Here is a 12,306-nt window from a genome sequence, read left to right on the forward strand (position 1 = left end):
TGGTCTCTCCTCTGGTGCGCCCTCCCTCCCACACCCAGCATGCTAACTCATTTGGTGGAGGGATGCAGCGTTCGCCTATGGGTCCACCCCCCATGTCTCCCTCTCTGGGAGGGGGTTTGATGCCTCACCCCCGGCCGCCACCGCAGCAGCAGCAGTTCCCCCAGATGCACCCCTCCCACCCCCCTAGAGGGCCTCTTCCCCCCCTCGCACCTAGAGGCCCTACAGGTCCCCGAGGCAACCAGGCAGAGCAGGACCTCAAGGTATAGTACTGCTTGCTGATTAGTTGACTGGTTGAACTAGAATGTGCCTGGTGTTGAAATCCTGACGTCTCCTAAATGAACCCAGCATGTGGTTGAGTGAGTCATTTGATTGCTGTCCCCAGGCGAAGCAGCGAGCTGAGGTGCTCCAGTCGACTCATAAGTTCTTCTCAGAGCAGCTCAAGGCTCCGTCAGTCTCCAAACCCTCTCGTCTCGACCAGGGGGGTGGCAAACCCCCCCTCGACATCCTGCCCCCCAACCACCAGACGGTGGGAGTCGTGGAGCGCCCTGAACCCGACAAACCCTCCCTGTTAGCGGGCAAACCCATCCGCACTGGCCCCATCAAGCCCCAGGCCATCAAACAAGAGGAGGGGAAGTAGAGCCTCACACATCTCCACAGATGGAGGGATGGGGGAGAGAGATGATCCAGCTGCTCCACATATTCATGCAATCACTCACACACACATCACCCTCTCTGGTGTTAGAGGTGGAGAAAGAGAGGAGAGGTGGGGGTGTATAAGTCAATGGTTACTGAGGGGGCTACTGTGTGTGTGTGTGTGCTCCAACCTCATCTCTTCCCTTCTCCTCTCTTGTCCTCCCCTATTGGGGGTATGTGTGTGATTTTTAGCCCCGCCTCTTGTAATTTGGGTGGGGTGGAAGATAGCAAGCTGTACTTCAAATGTCTACTAAGATGGTAAAAAAAGATTGAATGGAGAAAAAAGATTTGCCAGTTTGCCATTTTTATAGCCCTAGGATTTCTGTTCCTTTGTTTTTCACAATAGAATCCCATTATTAGGAGGACAGGGCTGTTATTTTTGTTAACAGGAGAATCAAGCAATCTTTTGTTTTTGTAGTTGGATCAAACAATCTTATTTAAAGAAGTATTTTAGTGAAGCACAGACACGTTCTATTCCTCTGCCGGTCTTCCATCCATCATTGCTAACACACAGCTGTGTGAGTGTATACAAGCTTGTACGATCACCACACACACAAACTCCCTCTAGCGCTCAACGCTTTCACCAATATTCACTAAAGAGAGAAACTATGAAATCAGGGTTTGTCTCGAAAGGAAATGTAAGATGCAGCAGTTGATTGATTTAATTGATTAGTCTGCCTTTTCTCTTGCTCGCATCTCTTTGCCTGAGCGGAATGATAAAGGTGGTGTTTGTGTGTGTTTGCGTGTGGCACACGGGAGGCCACTGCCCGGTTCTCTCCTGTATCTTTAGCCAAAGGTTAAGCGTGCAAAGATGATTTCACAGAGCCTTGAGAATCCCTGTTGTTAGTGTGTGGAAGGGGAGTTATTATGAGCTGTCTGTAAATGGACAGCCAGACCCTGAATTCAGTCAGAGCTTTCCTCCCCCGTGCCTCCCGAGAGAGAGAGAGGAGGATGGAATACCTCTTCACCACTGCTCACACACCCATCGTCACGGTGTCTCACACACTCACTCACTTGCCTGTAGGGCACCCAACCCTGCTGCTACTAACAGAAAGGGAGTGAGTACTAGTTCAAAACTGTAGAAACAAAACAGTGTGGCTTTTTGTTAACCCTCACCAAGAGGGAAAGGGAGACCGAAGGGGGAGAAATAAAACAAAATTAGAAATAGCTTTGTGTTCGACTGCTGCATTTCAGGGCAGAAGGACAGGTGTTAGTGTTGAGAGGAGAGATTATTCCTGTCTCATCTCACTTCCACTCACTCAAACCTACACCACTCTCTCATCGCTGGTTTACCATGGTGACAAGGGTCCTTCAGAAATGTACAGTAGTATGCTCCACTAGTGGGGAGGGGTCTACCCCCTCCCCTAACCAGAACACGGGATGAGGAACCTTGTGTAGGACAGAGTGGGGGGGTAATTGGTTTGTTTTTTCTTTTACTTGTACAGGGGGTACATCGCTGTATTAAAATATGTACGGTCTTACATTCTTGGTTTTAGTTAAGAAACTAATAAAATAATATGCTGTTTAAAAAGTAGCCCTGTGTCTGGGGTAGTTTGAGTCTGTTTTAACTGATGATTCTGTTTGAAGAACCAACATGTAGTTACAGATGGCACCACTAGATGGGAATTTCAAGACCAATACCGTAGGAGGGAAAACTCAACATTTACTTAAGATCAGTGGCAATCACACTTTGCACACACGTCCAGTTAGGGTGGAAATCCAGAGGCCAGGATTTAGTAGGAATGTGGAATATCCAATGTTTGACCATTCAGTCCTACCACAGCCTCATGCTGAAGTGATTCTCCAACGGTTTGAATCTTGGACCCACTTCATTCGGGGTTCCCTAGTATTTATGAGACTATGAAAAGTGGGCTTTTAATCATCACAACCACTTTGAAGCTGTCAACTGAAACCAATTTGGAAATATGGAGTCAGAAGTAGTGTACTACATGGGCAATAGGTAATTTGAGAAAGAGTCTGGTGTAGGTTCTGGTGAAGTGAGGTATGTTTGGCCAACCTCAGAGGGAAGTATTTAGGAGGCTAGGACAGACTCCCTTCTATACCACATCAAACCCTCTCTGCCCCTTGGTGGGTTAACGATGGAGAGAACTCATAAAGGGTGGGGTTGCTCTCCTTCCTCTACCTCTCTCCCTACAATTAAACACAACATTCCTCTTTCACTAATCCAGTGGAAATACCTCTGTCCTGTCTCCCATCCACCCACATCACATGTATGTGTGGAGAGGTACCGGTAAACCTGTTATTGATGTGTTGCGTCTGCTTCTGAAGACCGGTATGATAACATCCTGCTTCTCCTTCCTGATGAGGAACCAGCCATCAGACACACCATACCAGGAATGACTGACAAAGGGACTTTCACACTACATCCTATTGCTGCCTATTGCTGTTTAAACATCTATTACAAAGCTGACAGAAATGTGATATGATAATAAAGCGTATAACACTAAGCATGTAGCCCTCAGTCAAAAATGCTCCAGTCAAGTTAGTTACACCATCTATCCTGCCCAACTGAGAACTGCTGCGTGGAGACAATATTCTAGGAATAGAAGAACAATGGCTTTCATGGAACTCTGAACATTATGAGCCTCAGCCCCACTTGTAACTCTCCTATTTCCACACAACGCAGAGCCAAAGAGTCTTTAAACCACTACTGAGTGATTTCACACCTGAGAGGGTGGTGTTTAATCACCCTAAGCACCTGCAGGGTAGAAAGGCTGCGTGATAATGTCGGTTTTAATGTGTTCTCTGTGAAGACCCTAGTAAAGGTAGAGTCCTGTTGAACACATCGTAATCACTGGCCTTTTATTAGTTGGGACAGACACATCCAGTCTACGTAAACGTGTGTGTGTGTTTGCGTGAGTGCGCACATGCATATCACATCTGTCTGTCATCATAAATACATGGCATTGACTGTTGTTTAGTGTGTGTTTACAGGTTGTTTAGTTATGTGGGTTTTTGCATAGCATCTCTATGGAGTGGAATATATGACTACTTCTCCCTTCGGGGGACAATCTGTTTACAGCCATGTTGTGACTGGAAAAACACAGCACCGGATAAATAAATGACCGCTATGTTAAACTGCTGTTCACTAGATGACACAGACCTAGATCTGTGATGAAAACAGTCAAATGGAAAGTGTTGTTTCCCTCAACACCTTCTGTTTACTGTTAGTGATTATAATTAACAGACTTTTTTTCAGATTTAGAATCTGGCATGTGTTTTGGTACATAGCAGTGTTAAGTGAGGACATCATTTCCCCTTGGCTACCAGTATCTTACTCAGAGCAGCTAGGCTGGGATTGAGAGTCCGTGTGTGCTCTAGCATCGGTCATAACCTCACACACTGGGACTACAACAGTGCTGGTGTGAGATAGGGGAAATAGGGATATAACCACTGGGCTAGGGAAAGGGGGCTAGGAAGTCTTGAGGTTTTGCTCAGTACCTTATGATAAGCTGTAGACCACAATATAAGAGGGTTTTCATCTATATTCTTATCTGTCTATCATCACAAACCGACGCTCGCACTATGACGGCACTCAACGAGCTGTTTAAGGCCATAAACATTTACATTTACATTTAAGTCATTTAGCAGACGCTCTTATCCAGAGCGACTTACAAAATAAACAACAAATAAAATGCTCATCCAGAGGCAGTACTCCTAGTGGCTGGGGACTTTAATGTAGGAAATCTAATCTGTTAGACCTAATTTCTACCAGCATGTCACATGTGCAACTAGAGAGAAAAAAAAGTTTTAGATCACCTTTACTCCACATAGCATATAAAGCTCTCCCTCGCCCTCCATTTGGCAAATCTGCCAATAACTCTATCCTCCTGATTCATGCTTAAAGCAAAAACAGGAAGTACCAGTGACGAGCTCAATACAAAAGTGGTCCGATGAAGTGGATGCTAAGCTACAAGCACAGACTGGAATATGTTCCGGGATTCATCCGATGGCATTGAGGAGAATACAACATCAGTCACCGGCTTCGTTAATAAGTGCTTTTTCTACATTTTGTTACGTAACAGGCTTATTCTAAAATGTATTAAATTGTTTTTTTCCCCGATCAATCTACACACAATACCCCATAAAGACAAAGCAAAAGCAGGTTTTTAGAATTGTTTGCAATTTTCCACAAAAAAACAACTGAAATATGACATTTACATAAGTATTCATACCCTTTACTCAGTACTTTGTTGAAGCACCTTTGGCAGGGATTACGGCCTCGAGTCTTCTTGGGTATGACGCTACAAACTCCCCTGTATTTGGGGAGTTTCTCCCATTCTTCTCTGCAGATCCTCTCAAGCTCTGTCAAGTTGGATGCGGAGCGTCGCTGCACAGCTATTTTCAGGTCTCTCCAGAGATGTTTGATTGGGTTCAAGTCTGGGCTCTGGCTGGGCCACTCAAGAACATTGAGACTTGTCCCGAAGCCACTCCTGCATTGCCTTGGCTGTGTGCTTAGGCTCGTTGTCCTGTTGAAAGGTGAACCTTCACCCCAGTCTGAGGTCCTAGGCACTCTGAACCAGGTTTTCATCAAGGATCTCTCTGTACTTTGCTCTGTTCATCTTTCCCTCGATCCTGACTAGTCTCCCATCCCTGCCGCTGAAAGGTTATCCCATCTCCACAGCGGAACCCTGGAGCGCTGTCAGAGTGATCATCGGGTTCTTGGTTACCTCCCTGACCAAGGCCCTTCTCCCCCATTTGCTCAGTTTGGCCAGGAGGCCAGCTCTAGCAAGAGTCTTGGTGGTTCAAAACTTCTTCCATTTAAGAATGATGGAGGCCGCTGTGTTCTTGGGAACCTTCAATGCTGCAGACACTTTTTGGTACCATTCCCCAGAACTGTGCCTCGACACAATCCTGTCTCTGCGCTCTATGGAGAATTCCTTCGACCTCATGGCTTGGTTTTTACTCTGACACGCTGCCTCTGACATGCACTGTCAACTGTGGGACCTTATATAGACAGGTGTGTTCCTTTCCAAATCATGTCCAATCAATTGAATTTACCACAGGTAGACTCCAATCAAGTTGTAGAAACATCTCAAGGATGATCAGTGGAAACAGGATGCACCTGAGCTCAATTTTGAGTCTCATAGCAAAAGGTCTGAGTACTTATGTAAATAAGGTATTTCTGTTTTTATTTTTAATACATTTGCAAAAATGTCTATAAACCTGTTTTTGCTCTGTCATTATGGGGTATTATGTGTAGATTGATGATAAAACATTTTTTTTAATCCATTTTAGAATAAGGCTGTAATGTAACAAAATGTGTAAAAAGTCCAGGTGTCTGAATACTTTCCGCATGCACTGTATAATTATCAMAATGATTTGGKTCTAGATTGCAGGAAAAAGCTGATTCAGGTGTTTGAAACATGCTAAATTCTCCAACTTCAGGAAGGGGGTGAAGACCCTCCGGACCACCCCCCTTCCATACTCACGTAGTTCATGCCCCCTCTAAAATAATGGGTGCATGATGCCCTGCCAAGGCTTCACATAATGGACAAATAACTTGCCACATTTGTACTGGGATACAGACACAGAGTTGTCTACTTTATAAGATGCAAGAGAAAGTTTCCCAAAGTAGATACAATAAACTAAACTAACTATGAGCTGACTCAGACTTTCCTCAACAAAGCATTTACTGTTGAGGCCCAATCTAAACTTCATGATTATATTAGACTGATTAGTTTGACTCTGAAGTTTTGAAGTTTGACTCTGGTTTAATAAGATAAACAGTTGATCATGAGGGAAACGTGATGGCCCATTAGTGTAAACTGTAACTGTTAAATGGGGACAAATCCAGCTTCAGCTGACGAGTGTGTGTGTGTTTTGACATACCTGTATGTGTGTGAGATAAATTATCTGGTGTTAGTCTGGGCTAAGCACTGGGGACGGTTGTGTGTGTGTGTGTGTGTGTGTGTATGTGTGTTCTGTCGGCACATCTGGGAGGCATCACTCACAATTTTGAGCTCAGTTCCTGTTCTAGGGTAGTTTATAACCTAAACTCCCCTGGTGCTGCTGCTGCTGTTGTGTGTGCGTGAGTGTGTGCATGTGTGTATGCATGCGTGTGTTTGTGCGTACTGAATGACCTCCATCTTCCTCTCAACATCCGCCCTCCCCTCCTTCCTCCTCTCCTCATCCACTTCTAGCGTTCGATCCATCTCAGCTCCCTCATCCTCCTCTCTCCAGCCCAAGAGCCCCTCTCAGGCGCTAGTCTGTTGCTCTCATTAGGGCCTCTGGTGCTCCATTCTACAAATTCTCTTGGTCTTTCATTGATTCTCTGCCAGGGTTACACACACCAGAACAGACTATTCTATTGCTGTTACTAGTAGATCTGGACACTAGTCAGAGCCCCTTAAAAATGCTGGCTGAGTTGAAGGCTTGGGACCTGGGTGGCAAGACCTCATCTGAGGCATGGCATAAAAGTGTAATACCAGTAGGCATGTCTGAGCCGTGGTCACCCTCTTATAAATAAATACAAGGCCTGGTCACACCTATGAAGATTCCCAAGTGTAACGGATGTGAAATGGCTAGCTAGTTAGCGGGTACGCGCTAATAGCGTTTCAATCAGTTACGTCACTTGCTCTGAAACCTAGAAGTAGTGTTGCCCCTTGCTCTGCAAGGGCCGCGGCTTTTGTGGAGCGATGGGTAACGACGCTTCGTGGGTGTCAGTTGTTGATGTGTGCAGAGGGTCCCTGGTTCGCGCCCGAGGTCGGGGCGAGGGGACGTACTAAAGTTATACTGTTACACAAGCTTAGCCATTTCTCTCTCTTTCGCAATAAAGATGTCTATTTTCAGTATTTATCAGTCATCCAGCAATTGTATTGACTTCAAATCAATGAATTTGAATCTTCTAATTGATGCTGCTTCACATCTGGGAGAAACTGGGCACTGGACAGGCAGTGATTCTAGGGACTACAGCTACAACCGGAAGTTACTTTTCGAAGCAAGTCAGGATTATTTACGCAGCAGGTTAGGATAATTAGGGTGGCAGGTTAGGAGACTTAGGTTAAGGTTAGGCAAAGGGTTAGCTAAAATTCTCTCCTAACCTGCTACAAAAAGCAACTTCTGGTCATAGCTGTACTCCCTGGAAGAAGAAGAATGTAGGAAGTGGACAAACACGGATTTGATTAGATAGAATACAGTTTGCCACAATTGACCAGAATTTACTTTTCGTAGCAGGTTAGGAGATCTTGCTCAGCAGGTTATTTAAAAAAACAAGTTTTATTTCACCTTTATTTAACCAGGTAGGCTAGTTGAGAACAAGTTCTCATTTACAACTGCGACCTGGCCAAGATAAAGAAAGCAGTGTGACACAGACAGACAACACAGAGTTACACATTGAATAAACAATAAACAAGCCAATAACACAATAAACAAGTCAATGACACAGTAGAAGAAAAAAAGTCTATATACAGTGTGTGCAAAAGGCATGAGGAGGTAGGCAATAAATAGGCCATAGGAGTGAATAATTACAATTTAGCAGATTAACACTGGAGTGATAKATGAGCAGATGATGATGTGCAAGTAGAGATACTGGTGTGCAAAAGAGCAGAAAAGTAAATAAAATAAAAACAGTYTGGGGATGAGGTAGGTAGATGGGGTGGGCTATTTACAGATGGACTATGTACAGCTGCAGCGATCYGTTAGCTGCTCAGATAGCAGATGTTTAAAGTTGGTGAGGGAAATAAAAGTCTCCAACTTCAGCAATTTTTGCAATTCGTTCCAGTCACTGGCAGCAGAGAACTGGAAGGAAAGGCGGCCAAATGAGGTATTGGCTTTGGGGATGATCAGTGAGATATACCTGCTGGAACGTGTGCTACGGGTGGGTGTTGTTATCGTGACCAGTGAACTGAGATAAGGCGGAGCTTTACCTAGCATAGACTTATAGATGACCTGGAGCCAGTGGGTCTGGCGACGAATATGTAGCGAGGGCCAGCCGACTAGAGCATACAGGTCGCAGTGATGGGTGGTATAAGGGGATTTGGTAACAAAACGGATGGCACTGTGATAGACTGCATCCAGTTTGCTGAGTAGAGTATTGGAAGCTATTTTGTTATGAGAATTAACAAAGCAGGTTAGGATAATTCGATTAAGGTTAGGGAAAGGATTAGGGTTACCTATAAAAAAAGATCTACTTTAGACGTAATTTAACATAAGATGTATCCCAGGAGTGTGAGAGAGCGTTGGAGGTTAGAAATGGCAGTGACGTGTGCAGACAAAATTGAGAAAAAGTTGGTGAAGCAACAGCTGTGCTGGAATGCAAACATTATGGCTTTCAGTTCTGATGGTATGGAGCGGGAGGATGAGGTTCAAGGACCGGAGTGGTTGGTAGTGGAAAGACATAGGAAGAAGAGAGATCATGATACAGAAAGCAGTGGAGCGTCTAGTAAAGAAAGCATAAAGAGGGCCAAGGTAGGAAGCAAGAGCAATGATGTGTTGGAGTGGAAAGTGGTGATAGTGTTTGATGAGACCACAGGGCCTCACTTATACCCTATCAAATCAAATCAAATGTTATTGGTCACATACACATGGTTAGCAGATGTTAATGCGAGTGTAGCGAAATGCTTGTGGTTCTAGTTCCGACCATGCAGTAATATCTAACAAGTAATCTAACAATTTCGCAACAACTACCTTATACACACAAGTGTAAAAGAATGAATAAGAATATGTACATATAAATATATGGATGAGCGATGGCCGAACGGCATAGGCAGGATGCAGTAGATGTAATGTAGGGTATGTAAACATTATATAAAGTGGCATTGTTTAAAGTGACTGGTGATACATTTATTACATACTCAATGTTAGTGATGGCTGTTTAACAGTCTGATGGCCTTGAGATAGAAGCTGTTTTTCAGTCTCTCAGACTAACTAATGCTGTAAAGATAGAGGTAGGTGAAGTGAAATTAGCTTGGTTCATTCGAAATGATAGATTGTTAATATTGTGTGCTAGCCAGGCTAAGCAAGAGAAGATCCTGAAAAATGGAAAAGATTAATAGCCATGAGAACACAGTGCAGCATTTGGTGGATGCCAGGCACAGAGAGAGGCTCAGTCATGATGTACCATATTTTATACATTTATTTTATTTAACTAGGCAAGTCAGTTAAGAATAAGTTCTTATTTACAATGACAGTCTACCCCAGCCAAACGACACTGGGCCAATTGTGCACCACCCTATGGGACTCCCAATCACAGCCAGATGTGATACAGCCTGGAATCGAACCAGGGTGTCTGTAATGACACCTCACGCACTGAGATGCAGTACCTTTGACCACTGCACCACTCGGGGGCCCATATGCAGAGGCTCTAAAACAGATTGGTAGAACTATAGTGCGGACTGATGGATCTTACATAGATGTACCTGTAGTAAGTGGACCTACTGTCAGACTGATGGATCTTACATGGATGTACCTGTAGTATTGGACTTACTGTTGGGGCTGGTGCTTCTGATGGTCATGGCATGGTTGAGGTCTGTTCAGAAATATTGTGCTCATTACTGTGCTGTGTCAAAGGACACTTTGATAATGAATAAAGTTGACTTCATAGCTTTTATTGGTAAGGTTATCAATACGACTCAGGTTGTGGAAAGCAGAAATGCCAGGTTGAGAGTTATTGTGGAGACGGCAAAAGAGATATTGGGGGCAACAGATGTTAGTGTTGTAAATGGTTGTTGACATGCTGAACAATCCTAAGGGTGTAGTGTTTGAACGTGATATACATAAAGTTTAATGCGTTTGGGTTGTTTTTCTGGGGGGGGGGGGGGACCAGGGTGGTAGGGATCTATTTGGGACCTAGGTGTTAAGGATCTATTTGGGACCTGGGTGTTAGGGAACTTCCCTAGAAGTTTGAGATCTATTTGGTTTTGAAGTCTATTTTCACGGTAGTACAGAATTAGTACATTTGCATATTTCCGTTAGGGAACGCCTACTCTGATGTGCGCATGTGCAATAACTCAATTAGCCTTTGCACTCCTTCTAAACAACGCATTTTAAAAAATTACTTTGGCAAAGTGTAAAGTCTGTGTAAAGTGTCCACTCTGTTCGTAACAGGTTATAGTTTTGGGAACAGAAAACTGTATTGAGATTAAATGTTKCGTCGATTGGAAAATTAACCGAATGTCGGCCAAAATCCATATCTTTTCATAGTCTCCCACTGCCGGTCAATGGGCTTTTGGTAGTGAGTGGAAATGACAAGCGGATGCTTCACATTTATACATCCTGTAAAATATATGTCTCATTGTTCTATCTGTTGCTGTATTCCCTCTAGTAACAGTCGAAATTGGATTTAAGCCAATTAAATACTCTACTAACAAAAAAGCTGTTAGAATAATAAGTGTATGTATGTCCCTTAAGGTCCTTGTGTAATGTGATATTGTACCCCCTAGGCCAATTGTGCTTTGAATATTATTTGTATATACTTATGTTCCCACATGTACTTCCTGTATTGATTTGTTGTTAATTAAATAAATAAACATTTAAAAAACAGTAGCAATTGGTCTGCACCAGCTTTCTGGTCTGTGATCAGCTAATCAGAGAGAGCAGGAAGGATTGGAAGAGCAACTCTGTAGCAACCATCCTCAGTTGGATTTTTTTAATCATTTATTTTATAAAGCGAAATAGAACATTGTGAGCCTGTATTTATTAACGAAGATTAACTAAGTTTGTTTGGTCGTCTGTATGCGAGGGTGCGAATCTAGCAGGTAACGTTAGCATTAGTTTGCTAGCTAATGTTTTTTTCTACAGTGTGACTATGAAAGTTGTCACCAGCGGCCTGTGTCAGTGTCTTGATAATAATCTTAGCTAACGGTAGGCATCATAACCAAACATATTTGATTCGATTGATAGCTTCATACAATTAGGTTGTATTTAAGTATTACTGATATTGCTAGCCAGCTAACTAACGTTACGCTGTTCCCAGCTGGTTGTCATCCTAGTTAGGTAACGTTAGCTAACTAACTACAGTTACCATTCACAGAAGACAAATATGTTTGTCTGGCTTTCTCGATATTTCGGGTTTAGCAAGCTAGGTACCGTGACTGCAAGATGGGATGGCTCACTCTATTCTTGATGACGAATTGCTGAGGATAGCTAACGTTAGCTAGTTGGCTGGTGTTACACAATCAGTGTTGTTGATAAGGATTACATTGAACCGGTAGCTGTGCTTAAGAGGTTCTCTGACGCAAAGATACTGGTTCAGGATTACATGGTTATGTCAGTGTGGAAACTATATTTTATTTAGTGCTAGCTAGATAATGTAATCCATTCAATACTGTGAGCATCAAATGGTAAACTGCAGCTGAGCTGTGCTACAGGGCCGGGTCCTGCTTCATGTCTTAGTGCCAGTCTCTTCCTCCTGTCCATAGACTAGGCTGTGAACTGTGCTTTCAGCCAAATAGAATATCAGAGTTCCACTTCCCTCAACAACAAAACTTTGATCATGGCTGCCTGAACCAGTTGTTTTAGGCTCTCTGTCATTTCCTCATTCCCCTTGTAGCTGATGAGCTTCTGCCATTTAGCCTAGATACTTGGCCTAGGCTATACCTTTTTCAGCTGATTCCGTTTTTTTCTAAGCTTGATTTTTAAAGGCACAATCTG

General features: G+C 43.6%; 2 protein-coding genes across 6 annotated transcripts in view; both read left to right on the forward strand.

Moving 5' to 3' along the window:
- Positions 1-2,227, forward strand: part of LOC111975967 (protein PRRC2C) — a 67,022-nt gene extending 64,795 nt beyond the window's left edge. The window contains 2 exon segments of the mRNA XM_070447415.1: positions 8-260; positions 383-2,227. Of these exon segments, the coding sequence (XP_070303516.1) occupies positions 8-260; positions 383-637 (508 nt within the window). The 3' untranslated portion in view covers positions 638-2,227.
- Positions 2,228-11,206: 8,979 nt separating this feature from the next.
- The window catches only part of LOC111976068 (vesicle-associated membrane protein 4), a 35,760-nt gene continuing 34,660 nt past the window's right edge, over positions 11,207-12,306 (forward strand). For 4 of the 5 annotated variants that reach the window (XM_024004799.2, XM_024004800.2, XM_024004801.2 and 1 more), the window contains exon 1: positions 11,207-11,411. The gene's annotated coding sequence lies outside the window, so the exon portion shown is untranslated. The other variant, XM_024004803.2, reaches the window with a different exon arrangement.

Source organism: Salvelinus sp. IW2-2015, linkage group LG16 (genome assembly GCF_002910315.2).
Source record: "Salvelinus sp. IW2-2015 linkage group LG16, ASM291031v2, whole genome shotgun sequence".
NCBI classification, from domain to species: domain Eukaryota; kingdom Metazoa; phylum Chordata; class Actinopteri; order Salmoniformes; family Salmonidae; genus Salvelinus; species Salvelinus sp. IW2-2015.